Raw genomic sequence first — 25307 nt, 5'->3', positions numbered from 1 at the left:
TTTGTCTGATGTACAGCTTTACTTTTTCTTCTTTTACAGAGCTGGGGGAGGGACCCAGAGTCTGCCACATGCTAGACAGGTGCTTCACCACTGAGCGGCCTGTATTCCCAGCTCTGAAAACTGTCTTAGAATGAGCCCTTGGACTAGATGGTCCATAGAAGGCTAACATGCTGTGGTCCCCGGTTCTCTTCGAAGCACACTTGCTGCCCTCCCCTCCCACAGGCAGGGCCTCCCTCAAGCCTCTTCCTAGCAGGAGGAAGGCAAAGGCACAGGGAAGGAGTCAGGGGTGAGGAGGGCCCAGCAGCTCTGGGCTGCCCTGGACTTCTCTCGGCGCTCACACAGGAGGCTCCGTGGGCAGGCATTCCTCCTCATCACTGCCTGCAGGACCTGGCCTGAGTCTTCGTACTTAGGAGCCCTGTAGCTCCATGCAGTCCCCCTGGCGCAGGATATGCTGCAGCAGCCCGTTGACCACGTCCAGCGTCTCATCCTTCTCCAACACAATGTCATAGGAATCCATGTAACGCTCCCGCCGCTCCTCCACCTGCCCGGGGAAGCAGATCTGAGTACCCCAAATGTCCCTCTTTGCTTCCTTTGCTCTCAGGCCTCCTGAGATGCAAACACCATTCCCCGGCTCTCCTGTGAAAGCCTGGGGAGTTCAAGGTTATAGGGGCACAGGAAGCAAATGAGAGCACAAGCTGCCACCATGAGCACTGGGCCAGTGTCAGACAGCGACAACAACTACAGACAAACACCCAGGTGCCACAAGCTGCCACCATGAGCACTGGGCCGGTGTCAGTGACAACTACAGACAAACACCCAGGTGCCACAAGCTGCCACCATGAGCACTGGGCCGGTGTCAGACAGCGACAACAACTACAGACAAACGCCCAGGTGTCACGAGTAATCTTCATATGATTCTGGCATTCACTGGGCTCCTGCCTCTCCTGGATGGGTCCACCCTTCTGGCCACCTTCTCTGAGCGCTTCTGGTCTGTGCCCTGTCCACCCCTGCCAGCCTCTGCTGGTTTTGTCTCCTTTTATAAAGTCACGCTTCCAACCCTGGCATTTCCCATCTCAGTCAAGCCAGAGAAACCCTGTCTCAAAAGCCAAAACCAAGCAAACGAACAAAAAACCCACTTCCAAGAAACCCAAGGATGAGAGTTAAATAGGATGGCAGTATTTGCGTGACTAGAATGGGGACTGACATGTGGTGACTGTACAGCTGTGCATGTATGGGCGGAAGTGACCCTTCTCTCTCACGTCTTGGGCCAAGTCATAGTGGAAAGAGCTGAGGCTCTGGGATGTAACTCGATGATAGAGCGTTTACCTGGCATCTCTCAGGTTCTATGCTCCTTTTCTTACATATGCACCCCCCCAAAGAGAGATCATAAATCACAGTTTGATGGTATATTCATGTAATTCCATCCTTTAGGAGGCTGAGGCAAGATGGTCAGAAGTCCAAGGCCAGCCTTAGCTACAGTTTGAGACTAGTTTTGGATACATAAATTCCCATTTCACCCCACCCCCTCATATACACATGGGGGGCGGGGAGAGAATACAACTATGGCCCTCCTCTGTAGCTCTAATCCTTTCCACAATATTCAATACATGAAAGGCATTCAAGAGTGTAAAAAGACCAGGCAGTGGAGGCGCGTGTCTTTAATCCCAGCACTTGGGAGGCAGAGGCAGGCGGATCTCTGAATTCAAGGCCAGTCTGGTCTACAAGAGCTAGTTCCATGACAGGTCCCAAAGCTACAGAGAAACCCTGTCTCAAAAAACAAAACAAAAAAAGGGTGTAAAAAGGAATCCACCCAGAAGCCGCAGGAGAAGGCCCAGCCAAGCCTCTGCCTACCTTGTCGTTTAGGAAGCCAATCTTGAGAATGTTCTGCACCCCAGGGACCCCATCAGCCATAGTGAGGTCCCCCATGGAGTCTCCAAGCAGGAGGATGTTGGTTTTGCCCTGAAGTTGCTGGAAGTAACCGGAGTTCTCACACACGGAGCTGTTCTTGTTGTAGGTGTGGATGAGTTGGCCCTTGAAGCCTTGCAGGAAACCCTAAAACACCACAAGAGACAGAGAGCAAGACTAGGGGGACCCATAGAGCAGGGGTCTGTCATGGGAAAACTTCCAAACCCAGAATAATGGCAAAGCTTTACTGTAGCCTGAAGGAAGGGCTAGAGAACTAGGCCGGATTTGGTCTGCTTTTCTAAATGCTTTCACAGAACACAGTTGGCCTCATTTGTTTGTGTCGTGCTTTTGGGTGCATTCTGGGAGGTGGTGGCAAAGTTGAGAGGAGGTACAACAGGGTGCTGCCCACAAAAGCCTTAGCCTGCACGGCTGGCCTCTTCCGGGGGCCCTGGGATTTAGCCAGGGGCCTTACACTTGGTAAGCACTGAGCCACTGAGCTACGCCTCCAACTCTTTCCTGTTTTTCTTTTGAGACAGGGTCTCTGTGTAGCTTTAGCTGGCTGTGAACCCAGAGAGGGCTGCCTGTCTCTGCCTCCCGAATGAGAGGAGTAAAGGTGTGCACCGCCACTGTGCCAGTTTTCTTTCTTTCTTGTTTTTGTTTTTGAGACAGGGTCTCACTACACATCCATCGTCCTGGTTGTCCTAGAACTCACTATGTAGACCAGGCTGGTCTCGAATTCAGATTCCTCTGCCTCCGAGTGCTGGGATTAAAGGAGTGCACCACCATGCCTGGCCCCAGTTCTCATCATGAGATCCATCTTTTGCCACCTAGGCTTCCCAGGCTCTCCTTGGATTTGTTCTGCAGCTCAGGCCAGGCAGGCCTTGGACTTTCAGTGTTCTAAGTCTCCTGAGCAGCTGGGACCACAGGCCTGTGCCTCCAGGTCCAAACCGCTTGGCCTTTTATAGGAGAACTTTGTAATTTCTGTTGTAAATAATGACCATTAAGTGTTCCTGATTTCCATTCTGGTGGAACCCTGTAATACAAAAGCTGCTCGGTCAGGCTGCAGGAACCATTCAGAGGTAAGAGCAACTGCTGAAAGACCAGGGCCAGACTCTCACCTGAAAAAACAGTGTTCTCTGAGTCACACGCGTTGTTAGCACTTGGCTATAGGCCATTAAGAGGGACAAAAATTTCACCACTGATTTGTTTGAGACAGGGTTCTGTAGCCCAGTGAATCTGAACTCATTATGTAGGCGATGCTGGCTTTAAAATCCTAAGGATGCTTCCTCCATCTCACAAGTACTGGGATTAAAGGCACGGGCCATCATGGCTGCCCACTCCGAAGTGAAAACTTGGGTAAATTGGAGTCCTTACCTCTGGCTTTCAACACGCAAGTCTAAGTGTATGCCCTTCGGTACCCAGGGTGACACACAACCTATGATGGTGTCACAGGGCTATGGTGACAGAGAGCTGACTGCTGATCCTTTTAAAGTAACACCCAACCTGGGTGTGGGGGTAAATGCTTCAGTCCCAGCATGTAGGAGGGAAAGCCTGGTATATACGAGCCTGGTCTATACAGTGAGTTCTAGGACAGCCAGAGCTATAGAGACCCTGTCTCAAAAAAACAAAAAAGAAAGAAAGCAATCCATAAAGTCAAGCGCCAGAACTCACACCTACAGTCCCAGCCATTTGGGGGCCGAGGCCGGAGGACTGAGCTCAGGAACTCCAGGCCAGCCTGGGTAATGTAGCAAGACTCTCGTCTCAAAGAAAGGAAGGGGCAGACGGACTAAAAATGCCCACCAGAGGGCAAAGAGGCCAGATGGTCAAGCAAAAAGGCCCGTAGGCTGGCAGCCCACCCCTCCTCTTTTGCAGCCCGCCTGAGATGTGGCTCACATCCTCACTGAAATCCATGTAGTTAGACACAATGTGGATGTTGGGATGGAACACTTTCATCTGCCGGATAATTTCCTCCAGGACATCACCGATGCCCGCCGAGAAGATGAAAAGCGGGATGTTGTTATGGTAGAGTGTGTCGAAGAAAGTCTTATACCCCTCCCTGGAAAGAGACAAAGGATTGTGAATGGCATGGCCCTCCCTACTGCTATTTTATTTTCTACTCAGGTTGGTATTTTATATCTTCTTATTTGTGTAGGTGTGTGGATGGATGTGTGCGTGTGCGCAGGTTGTGTATAGGTTCACTTGTGACCTGAGTGTGGAGGCCAGAGGTCAACCTTGAGTGTCCTTCCTCAGGAAACATTCATCTTTTTCTTTTCTTTTTTCTTTCTGTCTATCTTCTTCTTTCCTTTCTTTTTTTTTTTCTTTTTCGAGACAGGGTTTCTCCATGTAGCCCTGTCTGTCCTAGAACTTGCTCTGTCGACCAGGCTGGCCTCGAACTCACAGAGATCGTCTTGCCTCTGCCTCCCGAGTGCTGGGATTAAAAGCGTGCATCACTGCGCCTGTCATTTATTTTTGCTTTTAAAAATTTACTTATCATTGTATGTTTATGGGCATAGATGTGGCACGGCACACGTGGAGTCAGTCCCTCTCTCGACCTCTACATGGGTCTGAGATTTCAGTAGCCAGGCTTGCATGACAAGCATCTTACCCACCAAGCCATCTCCCCGCCCCTCACTTTGTTTAGAGGCAGGGTCTCTCACTGGGATCTGGGGCTCACTGGCTAGGCAGGCCAGTCAGTCCCAGGTATTTTCCTGTCTGTACTTCCCCAGGACTGGGATTACAAACTCATCCTACCAGACTCAGCTTTCGGGGCAAAACTCAGGTCTGTCATGCATGCTTCATGAAGTAAGCACTTTACCAACTGGGCCGCCATCTCAGCACCTCAGGCAAGGAATTTTTAAATTTTTTTGCTTGTTTATACAAAGTATAACATATAGACACACATATAAACATAGGGGATCTCTTTCTTTCAAATATATAATTTATTTATTTTCAAGACAAGATTTTCCAGTGTAATCCTAACTGGCCTGGAACTGGAACTTACTATATAGACCATGCTGGCCTTGAACTCAAGCGATCCCCTTGCCTCCTGAGTGCTTGGATTGGAAGTATGTGCCACCCACCAGCTTTTTCCTTTAAAAACGAAACCCGGGGACTGACTGGAGATTCGGCTTAGCAATGTTAGAAGCACTTGCTGCTCTGCCAGAGGATCTGGACTCAACACCTACACAGTGGCTCACAACCATCCATGACAACAGTTCCGGGGATCCAACGGCCTCTTCTGGCCCACTTGGGCATTAGGCACACATGGTATACATACATAGGTGCATGAAAACATATATACACAAAATAAAATAAATTAATGTAAAAAGTAATTAAGGTTTTGTGTGTTTAACTCTGGTGGAGCTCTTGATAGCTCGCTCAAGACTATGAGTTTAACACCTACACCACAAACAAAACCCCACATATAAACCTCAGGTGACAATGTATGGTTACAGCCCCAGCACTCAGGAGGCAGAGGCAGATGGGTCTCTGAGTTCAAGGCCAGCCCAGTCTACTGAGTGAGCTCCAGACAGCTAGGGTTACACAGAGAAACCCTGTCCCAAAAATACCAAAATGAAATTAATGCTAGTCAACCAGAGGGACCAGAGTTCTGGTTTTTATGTGTGTGTGTTTATTTGTTTTCAAACCATCATTTAAAAGGAGTTGGCCCTTAGGAAACATTTACAGCAAGGCGCTTACCTGAGCATTGCCGTGGAGTCTCTAACCACCTGCGCTATCTGGAATTTCTGTATCCTCTGCTGGCACAGGAGATTGTGGGCTTTGGACCACCTAGGAACAGACAACCCACACACCCTAAGTCCCAGTCACCCCAGGAAGTTGAGCGCCTCGTCCCTCGTCCCCTCTGGTAGCACACTGCGGGAATGAGCACATTCTGCCCCACAGAGGCGGCTCCTGAGTGACTTAAAGAGATCCTTAGAAGGAAGTTGAGGGGAGCTGCGCAGTGAACCAGGGAGAGCAAAACTCTTCTGAACCCCTCCCCAGCGGGGACCTAGGGCACTAACCAGGGGCGCCAGGCTTTGTTTAACAGGGTCTTGTATAGTGCACGCTAGCCTACAACTTCCTGTAAAGCCAAGAACAACCTTGATCCTCCTGCCCCCATCTCGCCAGTGCTAGGATGATATGCATGTTCCATCATGGCCAAGCTTAGCGGTGCTCGCTTCTATCAGAATTTTGGGGTTTGATTGTGTCCCCAACTGGAACTCTGTGATGGTTTAAATGAGAATAACCCCATAGGCTCATAAATTTGAGTGTTTCCCAAAGTTGGTGGAACTGTTTGGGAAAGATCATGGGGTGTATCACTGGGGGTGGGTTTGAACTTTCAAAAGCCATGCCTGCCTTCCTGCTGCCATGTTTCCTGACATAATGGTCATGGTTCACCCTCTAAACTGTAAGCACCCCGTTTCTTCTACCAGGTGCCTTGGTCATGGTATCTTAGCACAGCAATAAAAAGGTAATTACAATAATCCCCAACAAGAGGAGTTGGGTCATGGGGCTTTGCCCTTAAGAATGAATAATGAAATTAGGTTACTAAAGGATAAGTTCAGCCTCTCTTTCTCTCTTTTGTTGTTCTTACCCCCTTTTAGCCCTCCTGCTACGGAGTGACTCAACAACAAAGCTGTTGGCAGATGCTGGACCCTACATCTGGGACTTCCCAGGCTTCTCAACTGTGAGCCAATGAACTCTGTTCATTATGCGCTATCCAGACTGTGGCATTCTGTTACCCCAGAACAAAACAGGCTGACTTAGGCCACTTGCTGCTTATCTCCCAGGCCAAGGCATTTCTAACTGACTCCAAGAAGCCCCTGAGGTTTTCCTCCCTAGCAGCAGAGTCAGGGCATAAGTGGATGTTCGTTCTTAGAGTTGGGCAGTGTCACGGTGCTCAGGAAGGAGGCTCACTGAAGGACAGTCATGCCGGGGGCCCCCCCCCATCTTCCCTCACAGGAGCGCTTCCTGGTCAGTGCCGCACTTACCACTGCACCATGTGAGGCAGCTTCTCTCTGATGGTCCGGTGTGGGTCGATCTCAATGGGGTAATAGTGGTGAAAGAGTGCGTTGAGCTGCGACAGCCAATGGAGAGAGGTCACTAGTGCACCCCCCATGGGCCCCCAGGTAAGATCAAAACCACCTCAGGATGGTGCTTCCTCTAAGAGTTTTCTTCAAGTCTTCACATGGGATACATCATTATGAAACTCAAGTTTCTCCACATGCTTTCCAACAGCTCATGCTTCCCTATTATATACGGTATGCGGTGGGGCGGCATTCAGAGTTCATTGCTCGTTGGCACCCACCCCGAGAATGAGGCCAAGGAGTCCTCGGCATGAGCTAGACTTGGTGGCCCATGCCTATAATTCCAGCACTTGGAAGGAAGAGATAGGAGGATCACAGATGTGTAGCCTGGGCTACATAAGCAAGCCTAAGCTACATAGTAAAATTCTGTCTCAAAATCAAATATATATATATATATATATATATATATATATATATATATATATATATATATATACATGCTGCGGAAGTCGGGGGGTGGACAAGGAGTGGGAGCGGGGATGCAGCTTGTTGGCAGAGAGCTTGGCTAGAGCGCAATCCTCAGCATCACAAAATCCATGAAGGCTGAAGAGTTAGCTCAGCAGTTAAGAGCACTTGCTGCCTTGGCAGAGGACCAGGGCTCAACCCCCAGCACCACATAGAGGCTCACAACTGTCTATAACTCTAGTCCTAGAGGATCTGACACCCTCTTTCGACCTCAGTGGGCACCAGACACTCATGTGGTGTATGGCTATACACGCAGGCAAAACACCCATACACATAAAATAACAGTAATAAAAACTAGTCAGTGAGAGCCGGGCCTAGTGGCTCACACATTTAATCCCAGCACTTGGGAGGCAGAGGCAGGCAGATCTCTGTGAGTTCGAGGTCAGCCTGGTCTACAAAGTGAGTTTCAGGACAGTCAGAGCTGTTACACAGAGAAACCCTGTCTTGAAAAACCAGAAACAACAACAAGAACAACTAGTCAATGAGGCAGACTCGTAAGTAATAACTGTCAAATAAGGGCTGGAGATGCAGCTCACCTGGGCGACGATTTGCCTGGTATGAATGTGAACCCGAGTTTCATCGCCAGGACACAAAAACACATACAGGGTGTGATGGCACATACTTATAGTCCCAGCCCCTGGCAGAGGGGGAGACAGGAGGATTAGAAGTTCAAAGTTGTCTTTAGCTACATAGACAATTTGAGGTTGGCAGGGATACATGAGAGCCTGTGTCAACAAACACACAAATAAAACATGGGCAGGAGAGGTGGCACAGTGGTTAAGAGCACTTGTTGCTCTGCCAAGGGCTACAGTTCAATTCCCAGCACCAACATGGTGGCTCACAGCTGTGGAACTCCAGTTCCAGAGGATATGGTTCCCTTTTCTGACTTTGTGGGCACCTGATAAACACACACACAGCACACACACATAAATGCAGATAAAACACTTGTGTATATATATATATACACACACACATATACATACATACACACACACACACACACACACACATACACACACACACACACATATATATATAACCACCAGGCAGTGGTGGCGCACACCTTTAAACCCAGTACATGGGAGCCAGAGACAGGTGGATCTCTGTGAGTTCAAGGCCAGCCTGGTCTACAGAACGAGTTCTGAGATAGCCAAGGCTGCACAGAGAGACCCTGTCTTGGGCGGGGGGGGGGGGTAGAGAGAGAGGGGGAAACAGAACTAAGTGACAGAGTTATCTACAAGAATGAACTCAGCAATGTATAATAGCCGGGCCTGGCTCTGCTCTAGGAAGCGACCACTCAGGGCAAAAGCTTGGAGCCAAGTAAACCAAAGGCCAAACAAAGCTCTAGAATTAGTTTCTCAGAATCTGTACACATCTTAAAGAAATGAATTAACATTCATTCAGAATGTTCTCTATATCTGTTCCCTTACCAGAAAGTAACGTCATCAATGACATGGCACAATACAGTGGAAAGAGTTTGGGACAAAGTCACTGCAAAACTCAATCAAATGATCAAGAGGCAAGCTGCTCAACCTCTTGAAACACCTGCTTTCTCACAACGGAGAGAGTAATACAATAGTTCTATCTACCTTTGGAGTAGAGGGTTGTTCAATAAGACACAGCGTTCAAGTCTCGTGCAAACTCCATAGCTTGCAGTAAGCATAGTGTTCACACATGAACCACCGCATCATCGTGTCTCAGCCAGTAGGGAAAAGCAGTGTCATGTATGAAGACTTGACTCAGGGGTCTTGAAGAGATAGATGGTTCAGCAGTTAAGAGCACAGACTGCTCTTCCAGAAGACCAGAGTTCAGCTCCCAGTTCCCCCATCAGGCAGCTCCCAACCACCTATAATTCTAGTTTCAGGGGATCCTCTAAGGGTACCCACACAGATACTTCTCTCTCTCTCTCTCTCTCTCTCTCTCTCTCTCACACACACACACACACACACTTTACTATGACAAGTTTTAAAAAGGAATATTTAAAAACAACAACAACAAAAACAACCAAACAACCAAAAAAATAATCCAAAAAACAAACAAAAAACAAACTGAGGAGCAAATCCAGCACCTCAGCCATGCTTGGTGAGTTACCTCTGAGCTATATCCCAGACTCTTTTTTTAGTTCTCACTAGGTAGCCTTGGCCAGTTGGCTGGGAACTTGCCATGTAGACCAGGCTGGCACCAAACTCATAGAGATCCACCTGCCTCTTTCTCCTGAGATCTGCTCAGCTGTCCTTTTCTTTCTCTTCCTTCCTTCCTTTCTTTCTTTCTTTTTTTTTGGGGGGGGGAGAGTTTTTCTGTGTAGCCCTGGCTGGCCTGGTATTTGCTCACTCCGTAGACCAGGCTGTACCTGAACTCAAAGATCCACCTGCCTCTGCCTCCCAAATGCTGGGAATTAAAGGTGTGCATTACCACCACCTGGGTTTCTTTATGCCCTGCTTCCGTTTTCAAACTTTTTATATGGAGATAGAGTCCCCTATGTTGCCCAAGATGACCCTGAACTCTTTCGGGAGCCCAGGCAGACCCTGAACTTGTAATCCTCCCGCTTAGATCTCCTGGGTAACTGGGATTATAGGCCTCCACACTGGGTTTAAAGAACAAACTTTCTTAAGATTCTGTCATGGGGTCTGTGGTTCAACCCCAGAAGAGGACCGGAGCTATTTTTGAGCAAGGAAGGGAGTGACCCACCTCTTTGCGGCAGTCCTCACTGATGATTTTGCTGTTATCCAGAATATCTGAAAAAACACAAAACTCCCTTTATTTGCTCCTTAGCAATTGCCATTTTGAGACCAGCAAGGAAGGCTGGAACTTGACTTACTGTGGGAAGAGGGGCATCGCTGTCCGTTGTACGCGAATCTGCTCAAGGTCATGTCAAAATCAGAAATCACCTAAGAAACCAAAGAGAAATAATGATGGCTGAGAAGGCACCTTCCAACCTGGCCTCACCTCAGCCTGGGGTAACCACAAGTCTCACCGGCCACTGCCCAAGTCAGCAGCAAAGCCTCTGCAAGGCTGGGAAGAGACAGAGAGGGGAAGGAAAGAAGTGATCCTGTGTCAGTCAGTACACAAGTTAACCTTGAGGAAACCAAAATCCCCTAAGTGTGTGGCATCTTTCTCAAATGAACCGGTTCTTTCTCAAGGTGCCTCCCGACCTTTACGGATCTCCTCATCTTCAACTTCTTGTGGAGCCAGTTAGCCTGGGGTAGTCGGGCAGCTAAGCTTCAGAAGGCAAGTGCTGAACGACCACATCGGACTACTTTGAAAGTTGGCTGTTAGGGCAGGTAGGCTCTCTCCCCCCCGAGGCGAGCCAATTTGTCCATGTCCTCTCTGGGGCGCAGGCTCACAGCGTGCGCACCCGCTGTGGCGGGAAGACCGCAGGACAGACACCCTTCCGCCACCCGACCCGGCTGTGCCCCGCGCCCCGGTACCTGCAGGCGGTCTCCTCCGCCCCTGCGAAGAGCGCCCACTATTTCCTGCACCCGCCCGGGCTGCCGCATCAGGACCGTGGCCTTCATCAGACTTTTCACCTGTTGCGAGACCCGAGAGACCGGCTGACCCGAGCGCCGCAATAGGCGCTAAAGCAACTGGACCATCTCGCACCCACGATCCCGTCACGCGGGACTCTCCCCACCCGCGGCCTCACCTCCTCCGCCATCGCGCCGACCGCCTTGCTTGGTGGGCGGCCCGGAAGACAGAGCCCGCCCCGCAACCTCACTGCGCAGGCGTCGTCTCGCTCAAGTAGCGCTGGACAGGGAGTTGCGGGCCGGCCGGCCGTTTGCAAGCCGGCTCAGGATGCTGGCAGGAGAAACGCCTTGGGAGGTGGGCGGTTCTACTGTGTGTGGGGGTGGGGTAGGGGAGGAAAGACTCTGGAGTCCTGTGTGTGGGCTGTCATGAGGCTTTGCTGTGCGTGGGCTCCTGTCACTCTTTCTGGAATCCTTTGGCAAGAGTAGTCTTTCCCAGGATTTGGGTCATAGCTCAGCGGAAGAGTGCTTGCCTGCACACACACATATATATATATATATATATATATATATATATATATATATATATATATATATATATATATATATATATATCCCCGAGTTTCATTCCCCCAGTATTGCAAACAACAACGAAATCCACCAGGTAAAACCATACGCATTTTGGATTGGGGATGCACCCAGGAGACACTTTCCTAACTGGGCCCCTCATCATCACTAAGCAAATTAAGCCATCTCAGGGTCTAGAAGACCCTGACCAGCCTGACATTTAATCAGCTTTGCTTTTGGCTCTGCACATGAGGAGCCCAGTGGGAGTTGGGGAAGGATGCTGCAGGAATGTGGAATGGACCTGAAAAATGCAACAGGAAGTAGACTCAATAAAGGCTCAGTTGTGTTGGTGGCCACAGTTCTGCCCTAGGTCTGAGGGCAAGGAAGGAGGTGTGGGGTGGTCTGTGTGTATGTCCCTGGGGGAGGGGGAGGCAGAAGAAGGGGTAGGAGGGGTTCCAGAACCTGAGAGCACAATCCTGAGTGATCTCACTGCTCAGGATTCTGGAACTTGGGCTGCCGGATGGTACCTATATGAAAGATGTAGTAGGGAAAAAGAGCGACAGCTGGCTAAAGGGGCCCCCCAGAACCCTCCCCAACACCCCAGGAGAGCAGCCTCTCTCCCCTGGTCCCAAGGTGCCATGGAGATGGAGAACACGGCGGCCTCCACCCGGTTCCACCAGCCTCACATGGAGAGGAAGATGAGCGCGATGACCTGTGAGATCTTCAACGAGCTTCGACTCGAGGGCAAGCTCTGCGACGTGGTCATCAAAGTCAATGGCTTGGAGTTCAATGCCCACAAGAACATCCTCTGCAGCTGCAGCTCCTACTTTAGGTACAACAGGGGCCCGAGCTCAGCCCCAGGGGAGACAGGGCTCCGCTTGAGGCTTTGTCATCTGCTTGTCAGTTTCCCATTTACCATCCTTAAATGTAGGGATACTGAAGCTCTGGGCTCCTTGGAGCCTGGCTGCGCTGCCTTCTAAGCAATCCCAGCCGGGGCCAGAGCCTCTCTCTGCTTCCTGATGTGTTTTAAACTGGGCTTCAGCCAACATCTGGCAGGTCAGGGGCTTTCTCTTTGATCTTCACTTCAACCAACTTCGAGTTGGACGCCTGTGGATTCTGCATTTAACCTAGATGATATCGCTGCTTCTGGAGCCCCTCCTGGCCCAGGCCCGGTAGAGATCACTGAAATCAGGGGATGGGAAGGGGATGAGGGGAGAGTAAGTACCCAGGAAATATTTTCAAAAGCAAAGGAGTTTGGTTTGAAATTCTTAATTCAGGAAGAGCATGGGTTCTTTTGTATATAAGCTGAAAAGGGGTACTCAGTTCCAATGAAAACATGAGAAATATAGTCATCTTTTGCTAAAAGCTCTATTCAAGCCCAGCTCGGCAGCACAGGTCTATAATCACATTTACTCAGAGGCTGAGATAAGAGGATCAAAAAAGTTCAAGGCCTTGGGGTCTGGGGATTTGGTTCAATAGTAGAAGTCTTGTCCAGCATGCACCCACGCCTTGGGTTCAAGCGCCAGTACTCAAACAGACCACCACCAACAACAACAACAATAAACAGTTCAAAGCCTGCCTAGGAAACTTAGTGAGGGTCTGTCTCAAAATCACAATGACAGCAAAAGGACTGGGGATGAGAGCTAGGCCTTGTGCCGCCCATCTGGAAGGTCAGCTCTCAGGAGGCCAAGGCACCAAGATGAATTCAAGTTCAGCCTGGCTACATAAGCTTTAGGTCAGCCTGAGCTACATACAAGACTCTGTGTCAGTTACAACTCTCTCAGTTGCCTGATTAACAAAACCCCAGCTGGTAAATTACCCTAAGAAGAAGCTCTATTCAGCTGAGGGGCCACTCCAGGGCTTGCAGGTCAAAAATTTAAAACTTTGAGGACTTGAAAAAAAAAAAAGCCAAGTGGTGGTGGTGCACACTTTAGATCCTAGCACTTGGGAGGCCAAGGCAGGCAGATCTCTGAGTTCAAGGCCAGCCTGATCTATAGAGCTAGATCTAGGGCTGTCAGGGCTACACAAAGAAATCCTGTCTCAAAAAAAACCAAACCAACCAACCAACAATAAAAACAACAACAAAAGACTTTATGTATAGATGCATACCTTGCATGTCTATGTGTGGGAATGTGCAGATACTGGAACTGGAGTCAGGCAGGTGACGCAGGTGCTGGGGACTGAACTCAAGTCTTCTCCAAGAGTGGTGTGAGTACTTAACCGAGAACCATTGCCCCAGCCCTCGGACTTTGGGTTGGTTTGTTTGTAACTGGTTTGAGTTGTCCTCAAGTATAAGATGACAATGCGGCATTGCAATGTTAAAAGGTTGGACATGCCTGATTCTCTACTCTAGAACAGAAGCTACAAAAAGATCATAAACTAGGTATAGTGGCTTGCGCCTGTAATCCCAGCACGGGAGAGGCTGAGGCTGGAGGATCAGTAGTTCAAGGACAGCCTGGGCACAGAGTGAGAATCTGTCTTTAAAAACAAAACAAACAAAAACCAAAGCTAAAACAACAAAATATAAGATAGTAAATATGTTTTTTTTAAATTGCATTTGTTCATTTATTTTGTTTATGGGTATTTGCCTGCATGTCTGTCTGTCTGTCTGCGTCACATGCATAAAGTGCCTAAAAAGACCGTAAGGGCATTGGATCCCATGGGGCTGCAGTTACAGACTGTTGTCAGCTACCATGTAGGTGGTTGGGCTTGAACCTTGTGTCTCTGGAAAAGAGCCATCTCTCCAGCCCCAAGACAGTAAAATATCTTAAACTCCACAGGCCATATACTTTCTTCCAACTGCTCATCCCTGCCTTTATGTCAAGAAGGGCCAGGCATGTTAGTGTCCATCTTTAGTTCTGGCACTTGGGAGGTAGAGACAGGCAGATCTCTGTGAATTCTAGGCCAGCCTGGTCTACATAGGGAGTTCCAGGGCTACATAGGTGAGACCCTGCCTTTAAAAAGAAAATGAATTGCCAGGTGGTAGTGGTGCACGCCTTTAACCTAGCACTCAGGAGGCAGAGACAGGTGGATCTCTGTGAGTTCGAGGCCAGCCTGGTCTACAGAGCAAGTTCCAGGACAAGCTAAGGTTGTTACACAGAGAAACCCTGTCTCAGAAAAAAAAACCAAAAAACACAACAACAACAAAAATGTTTTGACACTCTGCCCTCTCCATCATTCAGAAATGTAAAGAAAAACGTTGACCGGGTAGTGGTGGCATATGCCTTTAAATCCCAAAATTTAGGAGGCAGAGGCAGGCGATCTCTGAGTTTTGAGGCCAGCCTGGTCTACAGAGTGAGTTCCAGGACAGGCTCCAAGGCTACAGGATCTGGAAAAATGAAAAATCAATAAAAGAAAGGAAGGAAGGAAGGAAGTGCGGGAGGGAGGGAGAGAGACAGAGAGAGACCTTGTTACTTGGGGGCAGTAAGAAAACAAGAGGTAGTCTGGCTTTGAGTTGCATTTGACAGAGGCCACAGGCTGGCAAGCCACAGTCCTGAGGAAGAATTTGATGCCTAAGCCCACTGGTCCTTAAGCCTCTTAGGGGAAAAAATACGTGTGTGTGTGTGTGTGTGTGTGTGTGTGTTTGTGTATCATACACATATATGTTCTGTTTGATTCAATACCCAGAAATGTACTTAGTCACACAGAGAACCAAACACATAGCTCTGATCATGTGTTGCTTATTTTCTGACTGGCAGTATTCTGGGTATTGGGAAGAAAATAAAGAGATGAACGTTCCTATCCTCACGAGGCTTGCTTTTCCTTTTTTCTTTCCTTCTTTCTTCCTTTTTTGTTGTTGTTGTTTTGTTTTGCTTTTTGTTTTTTGAGACAGTTTTTATGTAGCCCTGGCTTTTCTGGAGCTTGTTATGTAGTCAAGGATGGCCTTGAATTCAGAAATCTACCTGTCTCTGCCTACAGAATTCTGGGATTAAAGGTGTGCACCACCAAGTAGGTCAATACACATATAAATTTTTTAATACGTATATATTTTTGTAAGATTTACATGTGTGTACATGTGTGTGTGTACGTGTACGTGTGTGTGTGTGTGTGTGTGTGTGTGTATGACAGTTCAGGGGCCAGCAAGGTGATTCACTAGTAAAGGTACTTACCGCTAAGCATGATGACCTAGGTTCAATCCCTGGGATCTACATGGTAGAAAGAGAGCACCAGCTCTCACATGTTGTCCCCTGACCTCCACACAAACACTCAACATACACACACACACACACAAATAAACTTAATTTAAAAAAAAGATGGTCAGAGAAGACTTTGCTGAGAAGGCGATACTTGAATTATCTAGGGGATTAGGACATGGACCTCGGAAGTCTTGGGGAATCCTTCCAGGGAGAGGGAACTCAAGTAAGGAGGTGGAATTAGCTCCAGGACACAAAGAATAGGGAAGAAACCCTGAGGACAGAGGACAGGGAAGATGGGAGGTACCCAGAGCTCACCAGTTTTGCAGTTCTTAGTAAAGACCCAGCATTTCCCTCTTAAGTCAGGGGAAGGTTTTGAATGCAAGGGCGACTCAAGCTTTTTAAGGATCGCTCCGGGGCTGAGCAGAGTTGTCTAGTCACATGGGAGATTTGGTGGGCAGCGGGTCAAGGCAGATTTAGATTTAATTTTGTGTGTATGCATGTTTTGCCTGTACATAGGCCTGTGTATCACTTGTGGGCCTGGTGCCTGTGGAGGCCAGAAGAAGGCTACAGAGTCCCTAAAAAGGAAATTAGGATGGTTATGCGCCACCATGTAGGTGCTGGGACTCAAAACAGGGTCATCTACAAGAGCAACAAGTACTCATTCCTGGGTCATCTCTATCCTCTGGGACCCGGGCCTTTTTTTAAAATAATTTTTTATTTTATGCATATAAATGTTTTGTTCGTGTGTATGTATGTGCACCATGTACATGCCCGATGCCTGCAGAGATCAGAAGAAGGCATTGAATTCCCTGGAACTGGAGCTATATATGGTTGTGAGCCACTGTGTGGGTGTTGGGAATTGAACTTGGGTCCTGTGTAAGAGCAACTCCTGAGGCATTTCTCCAGACCATAACAGAGTCTTGATCTTATTTTCACCCTGGTACTCAATTTCTCCATCCAGAAACTGTAAACGAAACAAGAGTGGTGGGCTGGGGGAATGACTCAGTGGTTAAGTGCTTGCTGCCCAAGCAGGGAGACCTGAGTTCAGATCCCCAGAAACCATATAAAAGCCAAGCCAAGTGGCACATACTTGTAATTCCAGCGCTGGGAGGAAGAGACAGGGTGATCCTAGGGGCTTGCTGACTAGCCAGTCTAGTCAAAACAGTGAGCTCCAGAGTGAGTAAGACCCATGTCTCAAAAACAAAAACCATACATACATACATACATACATAGCAAAGACAGTCAACATTGGTCTATGGCATTGATATGCAAGTACAAGCTAGTATACTTACCTACCTACCTACCTACCTACCTACCTACCTACACACACACACACACACACACACAAAATGAAAAAAGAGGGTAAAGACAGAGAGACTGCAGGAGGTTCCTGGCAAAGCACTTTTCACACTTTTCATGTATAAAGCCATGCTTCACTGCACTCTCTCAGGCCAGTTTAGTTTCAACATACTCACCGGGCAACACTGGGAGTGTGTCCAAGCCCTCAGAAAGCAAAGGGGCCAGGGGTGGGGTGAGAGTGGCCGCCAGGGGCAGACAGTTTCTCTGCTGCTAATTTCTCTCTCTCGTCTTTGTTTTTTTTTCCCCCAGAGCTTTGTTTACAAGTGGCTGGAACAACACGGAGAAGAAGGTTTACAACATTCCCGGTATTTCCCCCGACATGATGAAGCTAATTATTGAGTATGCGTACACTCGGACCGTGCCCATCACCCCTGACAACGTGGAGAGGCTGCTGGCTGCTGCCGACCAGTTTAACATCATGGGCATTGTGAGGGGTTGCTGCGAGTTCCTCAAGTCGGAGCTGTGTCTGGATAACTGCATCGGCATCTGCAAGTTCACGGACTACTACTACTGCCCTGAGCTGAGGCAGAAGGCCTACATGTTCATCCTGCACAACTTCGAGGAGATGGTCAAAGTCTCAGCGGAGTTTCTGGAGCTCTCAGTCACTGAGCTCAAGGACATCATCGAGAAAGATGAGCTCAACGTGAAGCAGGAGGACGCTGTGTTTGAGGCCATTTTAAAGTGGATTTCTCACGACCCTCAAAATAGGAAGCAACATATTTCCGTTTTGCTTCCTAAGGTCAAGTTTAGATACTCTTTGCAAAGGCTTGGTTGCTCGTGTTTGATTGGTTTATCCAGAGGGACCACCCCTAAGAGCCACAGAGCCCAGGGTTGGGTCAAGGCTTCATGAGAGGCATCTCCTGCTTCCCTCTGAAGTTGGCAGTTTTCCCTTCCCTTGATGTTGCTTTCGTTAAATTCCCTCTTGATACGGGGGGGGGGGGGGGGGGAGCAGCAGGGGATTCCACAGAATTCTAAAAGGTCTCTTACCCTCTTTCCACTTGCTGCACTCCCCACACCAAACAGGAACTAAGTCACAAGAGGCAGGAACTAAGTCACAAGAGTGGCATACAGTGGTAGTCACTCGATCCTATCTACTCTTTTACATACGGAGCTCTATTTCATTTCTGGACAATTATACAGCTCCCTTTGGTTGGAAAGCTCTACCCAGTGGCCAAGAAATGTGTAATTGTTACCCTCGGGTGCCTTCTGACTAGCTCATTTCTTTGTATGTATACCACCTCCTCAAGACAAATACATCATCTGAGTTACACGTTTTTACAAAGCAAACAAAGGGACAGGAATATGGCTCAGAGGTTAAGAGCACTTGCTGTTCTTTCAGAAAGTGGGGCTTTGAGAGATGGGACTTGCAGACAGCCTTGCCCCATGGGAATAAATTTCTGTATTTCCTTCTTAGGTTCGCCTGGCCCTAATGCATGCCGAGTACTTCATGAATAATGTTAAGATGAACGACTATGTCAAAGACAGTGAAGAATGTAAGCCAGTCATCATAAATGCCCTAAAGGCCATGTATGACCTGAACATGAACGGACCCTCCAATTCTGACTTCACCAACCCACTCACCAGGCCCCGCCTGCCCTACGCCATTCTATTTGCTATTGGTGGCTGGAGTGGCGGGAGCCCCACCAATGCCATTGAGGCCTACGATGCTCGAGCAGACAGATGGGTGAATGTCACTTGTGAGGAAGAAAGTCCTCGAGCCTACCATGGGGCAGCCTATTTGAAAGGCTATGTTTATATCATCGGGGGGTTTGATAGCGTAGACTACTTCAATAGCGTTAAGCGTTTTGACCCTGTGAAGAAAACCTGGCACCAAGTGGCCCCTATGCACTCTAGACGTTGCTACGTCAGCGTGACAGTCCTCAGCAATTTCATCTACGCCATGGGAGGGTTTGATGGCTATGTGCGTCTCAACACCGCAGAGCGATACGAGCCAGAGACCAACCAGTGGACACTCATTGCCCCCATGCACGAGCAGCGGAGTGATGCAAGCGCTACAACGCTCTATGGGAAGGTAAGGAACCAGGGTGGCAGGGGAGGGTGGACACTCTTCTTCCTTTTGGGATGAGGCTGGAAGACAAAATGATAATACTTACGAGGCAGCACAGCTGTCTTCTGGCGTCCAATGAAGATTGGATGACGATCCCCATTCACAGCCGCATCCAGATGCTCGCTCGAGTCTCATATAACATGCTATGGTGCCTGTGTATAGCCTGTGCGCAGTTGGGTGTGGGGGCACACATCCATAAACCTAGCACTTGGGAGCCTAAGACAGGAAGATTGCTATGAGTTTAAGGCCGGCCTGGGCTACGCAGAGTTCAAGGCAAGCTGGGGCTACACAGGTAGAGTCTACCTCAAACAGAGAAAACCATTGTATAATTTCCTCCCATATACTTTAATCATCTCCAGATTGCTTAAAATACTTGATATTATGTAAATGCTATGCAATTGTTTACTGTATTTGTTTAGATATCTATGAGAAAAAAATCTATACATTTTCGGTATATATATTTTAAACTAAATTTTCTAGGGGCATAACATGAGATTTGTGGGGGTCAGAGGACAACCTGCAAGAGTAGATTCCTTCTACCAGGTGGGGCCCAGAGATCAAACAGGTCTTCAGGTTTGGTGGCAAATGCCATTACACATAATGCCATCTTGCTAGCCAGTTTTATTTTAAAAAATTATTATGTATATGAATTTCTGCCTGCATGTATGTATATACATCATATGCATGTCTGATGCTCAGGGAGGTCAGAAGAGGGAGTCCCCTGGAATTAGAGAGTTATGGATAGTTGTGAGCTGCCATATGAGTGCCGGGAATCAAACTCTGAGTCCTCTGCAAGAGTAGCAAGTGTAGCTTGGTCATGGTGGTGCACACCTTTAATTCCAGCACTAAACAGACAGAAGCAGGTGTACCTCTGAGTTTGAGGCCAGCCTCATCCATACTGTGAATTCCAGGACAGCAATAAAAAAGCTCAAAGAAAATAACAAGTGTGATAATCTGCTGAGCTCTCTCTAGCCTCCAGTTATTTCTTTTAGAGATGGGCCTCCGTACTCCTGAATGACCTGGAATTCCCAAAGATCCTCCTATTTCTGACGCCTGAGTGCTGGGATTAAAAGCATACCCCACCCTGACTGACTTTTTTTTTTTTTTTTGACAAGGGTCTCACTCTGTAGCCAAGTCTAGCCTTGAAGCTTCAGTGATAGCCTTGCTGTAACTACAAGTGTGAGCCATTATGCCTATCTGGACAAACTTCCCTCCCTAATATATATTTGGTTTTGTTTATTTTGAGACAGGGTCTCTCTGTGTAGCCCTGGCTGTCCTAGAACTCACTTTGTAGACCAGGCTGTCCTCAAACTCAGAGATCTGCCTGCCTATGCTTCCAGAGTGCAGGTATTAAAAGCATGCACCACCCACTTCCCCGGCAATATTTTCTTAAGTTTTTTTCTTTTGGTGAGGATTGTGCCTGAAGAGTTGGCTCAGTGGTTAAGAGCATTTGTTGCTTTTGTAAAGGGCCCAAGTTCAGTTCCCGGCACCCATGTGAAGCAGGTAGCCTATAACTTTTTATTTTAAAGTTTTTGAAATCATTTTACGTACCGATCATAGCTCCCCCTCCCTTCCCTCTTCCCACTCTCCCCTACATCTTCCCCCTTACAAATTCTTTTAATTCCAGCTCCAGGGGAGCCAACATCTCCCTCTGGCTTCTGAGGGCTCACACACACACACACACACAGACACACAGATGTGCACATGCATACAAAATATTTTTTTAATTTATTTTTATTTCGTGTGCATTGGCGTTTTGCTTGCTTGTGTATCTATATGAGATCCCCTGGAACTGGAGTTACAGACAGTTGTGAGCAGCCGTGTGGTTGCTGGGAATTGAACCAGGATCCTCTGAAAGAGCAGCCAGTGCTCTTAACCACTGAGCCATCTCCCCAGCTCCACAAAAATACTTTTTAAAAGTTTTTTTTTCTTTCTTTTTAGACACATTTCTCTGTGTAGCCCTGATTGTTCCTGGAACTCACTCTGTAGACCAGGCTGGCCTTGAACGCAAGAGATCTGTTTGCCTCTGCTGCTCAAGTGCTGGAATTAAAGGCGTGCGCCACCACTGCCTACCTTATTTATTTATTTATTTATTTATTTATTTATTTATTTATTATGTATACAACATTCTTGTCTGTGTGTATGTCTGCAGGCCAGAAGAGGGCATCAGATCTCATTTCATATGGTTGTGAGCTACCCTGTGGTTGCTGGGAATTGAACTCAGGACCTTTGGAAGAACAGGCAATGCTCTTAACCTCTGAGCCATCTCTCCAGCCCCCCCCATCTTTTTCTTTTTAAACTAAATTTTTATTTAGTGTGTGTGTAAACTCTTTCTGTGGTGTACATGTGGAGGTCAGAGGACAGCTTGCAGCAGTCAGTTTTGTCCTCCCTCCATGCTGAGCAAGCTCCTTTGCCCACTGAACAGTCTTCCCAGCCCTCCCCAATAGCTTCTGTAATTATCTAATTCTTTGTATGCATGGGCATACAGGTGACACCACGCAAATGTGGAGGTGAGAGGACAACTTTCCTTTCTACCACGTGGGACTTGGGATTGCATTTAGGGTGTCACTTAGCGACAAGCGCTATTATCCACAGCCCTCCCCAGTATCTGCAGTCCTACTTCTGATGCATGGATGTGTGGAACCTGAGGTGCACAGGGCTGACTGTGCTCTTCTTCTCAAGTTACTAAGTGGCCATTTATAAATTTATAATTTTTGCTTACTAAAGCACAATGTAGCAGGCATGGTGGCACACACCTTTAATCCCACACTCAGGAGGCAGGGGCAGACTCCTGTCTGTGAGTTTGAGGCCAGCCTGGTCTACAAAGAGAGTTCCAGGATAGCCAGCACTGTTACACAGAGAAACCCTGTCTTTTTAAAAAAGATTTATTTATTTATTATGTATACAGTATCCTGTCTGCCTGCAGGCCAGAAGAGAGCAGTAGATCTCATTACAGATGGTTGTGAGCCACCATGTAGTTGCTGGGAACTGAACTCAGAACCTTCGGAAGAGCAGGCAGTGCTCTTAACCACTGAGCCATCTCTAGCCCCGAGAAACCCTGTCTTGAAAAACAAAATAAACAATCACAAAAACAAACAACCAAATCCCAAACAATAAAATAAAATATATGGCAGGGAACGGCAGTGCACACCTTAAACCCAACATTTGGAGGCCAAGGCAGGCAAATTTCTGAGTTCAAGGCCAGTCTGGTTTACATAGCGAGTTCCAGACCAGTTAGGGCTACACAGTGAGGCAATGTCGTCTCAAAACAAAATAAAACAACACATAAGAAGCAATGCACGTAACTGGGGATGTAGCTTAGTTGGTAGAGATAGTTGCCTAGCAAATGGAAGCCCTGGCTTCAATTTCCAGCACCAAGTCACAGCAGGTGGGCCTGGGGTAAATGGGACCCTATCTCCAAAAACAAAACAAAACAACCCCCCCCCCCCAAAAAAAAACAAAACAACAAAGTCGGGCGGTGGTGGCGCACGGCTTTAATCCCAGCACTTGGGAGGCAGAGGCAGGTGGATCTCTGTGAGTTCGAGGCCAGCCTGGTCTTCAAGAGCTATTTCTAGGACAGGCTCTAAAACTATAGCAAAACCCTGTCTTGAAAAACCAAACCAAAACAACAACAAAAAAAACCACAAAAGAAACAAAAACAAAAACAAAAAAACATGTAGGTGGGAAGATGGCTTAATTGGTAAAATGTTTGCCTTGTCAAGTTAGACCCTCAGCACATGTATCCATTTGCTTGTAATCTCAGTGCTGAGGAGGCAGAAACAAGCAGCTCTCTGTTGTTCTATTACCAACCAACTAGCCTAACCTACTCGGCAAGTTCCAGGGCAGGGAGTAAACCATGTCTCAAAACAAACAACCCACCAAAGAACCTGGGGACCTGAAAAGATGGTTCAGTAGCTAAGAGCTTTTCTTGCAGTGGACCACTGGCAACTCACAACCACCTGAAATTCCAGTTCTGGGGGATCTGATGCCCTCTTCTGACCTCTGCAAGGACCTATATACACACGGTGCAAATACCATGCAGGGGGCTCAGCAGGTAAAGGAGCATGCCACCAAGCCTGACCTGAGTTCAACAGAAGCAACAGCGGGAAAGAACCAGTTCGAAGCAGTTGTCATTTTGACATTTGAGGTCAAAAGACCTCAAAATGTGCATCATAGCAAATGCAGAGACACTCATGCACGCATGTGCACATACATACACATACATGCTAAAAAATGGATGATTCTTGAGGACTTAATGTTGTTCTCTGGCCTTCATATGCATACATACATACTGGCATCCCCACACAGTATGTGTGTGGCATCCACACACAGAATTCATGCACATAGAGAATAATGTATAGACTGGCATTAAAAATGTACCCTGGGGGTCTAACGAGATGGCTCAGTGGTTAAGATCAACGGTTGTTCTTCCTGAAGACTCCAATTAGATTTCAGCACCCACCTGGCTGCTAACAGTCTGTAACTCCAGTTCCAAGGAAATTTAACACCTTCTGGCCTCTGAGGACATGACACACATATGTTTTATAGATAGACATATGGGCAAAACATCTACAAGTAAATAAATCTTTCCAAAAGTGCCCCCTGGGCCTTTGAGATGGTCCAGTGGATAAAGGCATTTGCTATTAAATAACCCGACTTCCACCCTTGTTATCTAGGAGAGATGACAGGAAAGAACTGACTCCAGCAAGTTGTCCTCTGACCTCCACATGTATGACATGGCACAGGTGCATGCATGCATACAAATAAATATAATTGGGGGAAAAAAGAGGACAGGGAAAGATGGTGTGGTGGTACAGGCTTTTAAATTCAGGAGGCTGAGGTAGGGAGCCCCATCTGGTCTACATGGTGAATTCCAGGACAACCAGGGATATATAGTAAGAGTGAGACTTTATCTCAAAAAACAAACAAACAAACAAACAAGTAAAAAAAAGCACATGGAGGGGCTCGAGAGATGACTCAGAGATTAAGAACATTGGCTGTTCTTCCAGAAGATCTGGGTTCAATTATAAGCACCCACATGGCAACTCACAACTATCTGTTAACTCTAATCCCAGGGGATTCCCAGCCTTCATTGACACTGTACATGGTGTAGACAAACTTGCAGGCAAAACGCTCATACACATAATACACAAGTTGAACCTGATCACGTCTACCAACTGGCCTGCAACTTGGAGAGCATCCAGCACAGGCTAAGTTCTGGGCTGGGACAGCTGCTATGTCCTCTTCACATGCTTAGAAGACAGCTCTCCAAAAACTTAAAAGTCCTTGCCTTGTTATCTTCTGTCTACTCCTCAGTATAATTTAACAATCCTGAATTCTCTCCACACAGGTCTACATATGTGGTGGGTTTAATGGAAACGAATGCCTGTTTACAGCAGAAGTGTACAACACTGAGAGCAATCAGTGGACAGTCATTGCACCCATGAGGAGCAGGAGGAGTGGAATAGGTGTAATTGCTTACGGGGAACATGTATACGCAGTGAGTTTCCATTGTATGATGATTAAATGGCACCCTTAGACTTTCTAATAGCAAAGAGGTTCAGCCTATCATTAGCGAACATTTGAAAAGAGGCAGTAGCATCACTTGTTCTCCCCACAAGGGCTTCCTCGGTAAACAGAAGCAATGGATAGCAGTCAACCTTGTTTCTTTTGCTCTTCACAGGTGGGTGGCTTTGATGGAGCTAATCGACTGAGGAGTGCAGAAGCCTACAGCCCAGTGGCTAATACGTGGCGCACAATCCCCACCATGTTTAATCCTCGTAGCAATTTTGGTATCGAGGTAGTGGACGACCTCTTGTTTGTGGTGGGTGGCTTTAATGGCTTTACCACCACCTTTAATGTTGAGTGCTATGATGAAAAGACCGATGAGTGGTATGATGCTCACGACATGAGCATATACCGCAGTGCTCTGAGCTGCTGTGTGGTGCCAGGGCTAGCCAATGTTGGGGAGTATGCAGCTAGACGGGACAACTTCACAGGATTAGCACTGCGAGATGAAGTAAAGTATTCCGCTTCGACAAGTACCCTACCTGTATGAGCCTCTTCATTTAGCTAATAAAAAGTCTAAGCAATAAGAATTAATTCTTTTTTTAAATAAATGCAGTGTTTAAACTTGTAAGAGTACTGGAAAATCTTCAACTTAAGGGAAGCAAGGGTTGGATAAATGAGGGAGTTAAGAAAGAAGGTGATTATTTTCAACAGTGCATAATTAAGAAAAGAACCACACAGTACAAAACCA

At 47.5% G+C, this 25307-nt stretch overlaps 2 protein-coding genes across 2 annotated transcripts; one reads left to right on the top strand and one right to left on the bottom strand.

Annotated features, from left to right (window-relative positions):
- On the bottom strand, positions 1-11231 carry Nt5c3b (5'-nucleotidase, cytosolic IIIB). Its single transcript, XM_087909992.1, has 9 exons — positions 11101-11231; positions 10886-10984; positions 10276-10345; positions 10146-10192; positions 6897-6982; positions 5605-5694; positions 3799-3961; positions 1852-2052; positions 1-541 (listed from the first exon to the last, which is right to left on the bottom strand). Exons 1-9 carry the CDS (start codon positions 11110-11112, stop codon positions 407-409), a joined length of 903 nt encoding a protein of 300 aa, XP_087766118.1. The 5' UTR covers positions 11113-11231; the 3' UTR covers positions 1-406.
- A 750-nt stretch (positions 11232-11981) lies between these two features.
- Klhl10 (kelch like family member 10) lies at positions 11982-25187 on the top strand. The gene is made up of 5 exons (XM_048450704.3): positions 11982-12317; positions 17230-17719; positions 18395-19012; positions 24399-24548; positions 24732-25187. The coding sequence occupies exons 1-5, from the start codon at positions 12124-12126 to the stop codon at positions 25104-25106; spliced, it is 1827 nt and encodes a 608-aa protein (XP_048306661.1). The 5' UTR covers positions 11982-12123; the 3' UTR covers positions 25107-25187.
- The last annotated feature ends 120 nt before the right edge of the window (positions 25188-25307 follow it).

Source organism: Myodes glareolus, chromosome 9 (assembly GCF_982192425.1).
Source record: "Myodes glareolus chromosome 9, mMyoGla1.1, whole genome shotgun sequence".
Lineage (NCBI taxonomy): Eukaryota > Metazoa > Chordata > Mammalia > Rodentia > Cricetidae > Myodes > Myodes glareolus.
This window is presented reverse-complemented; position numbering and strand designations above follow the sequence as displayed.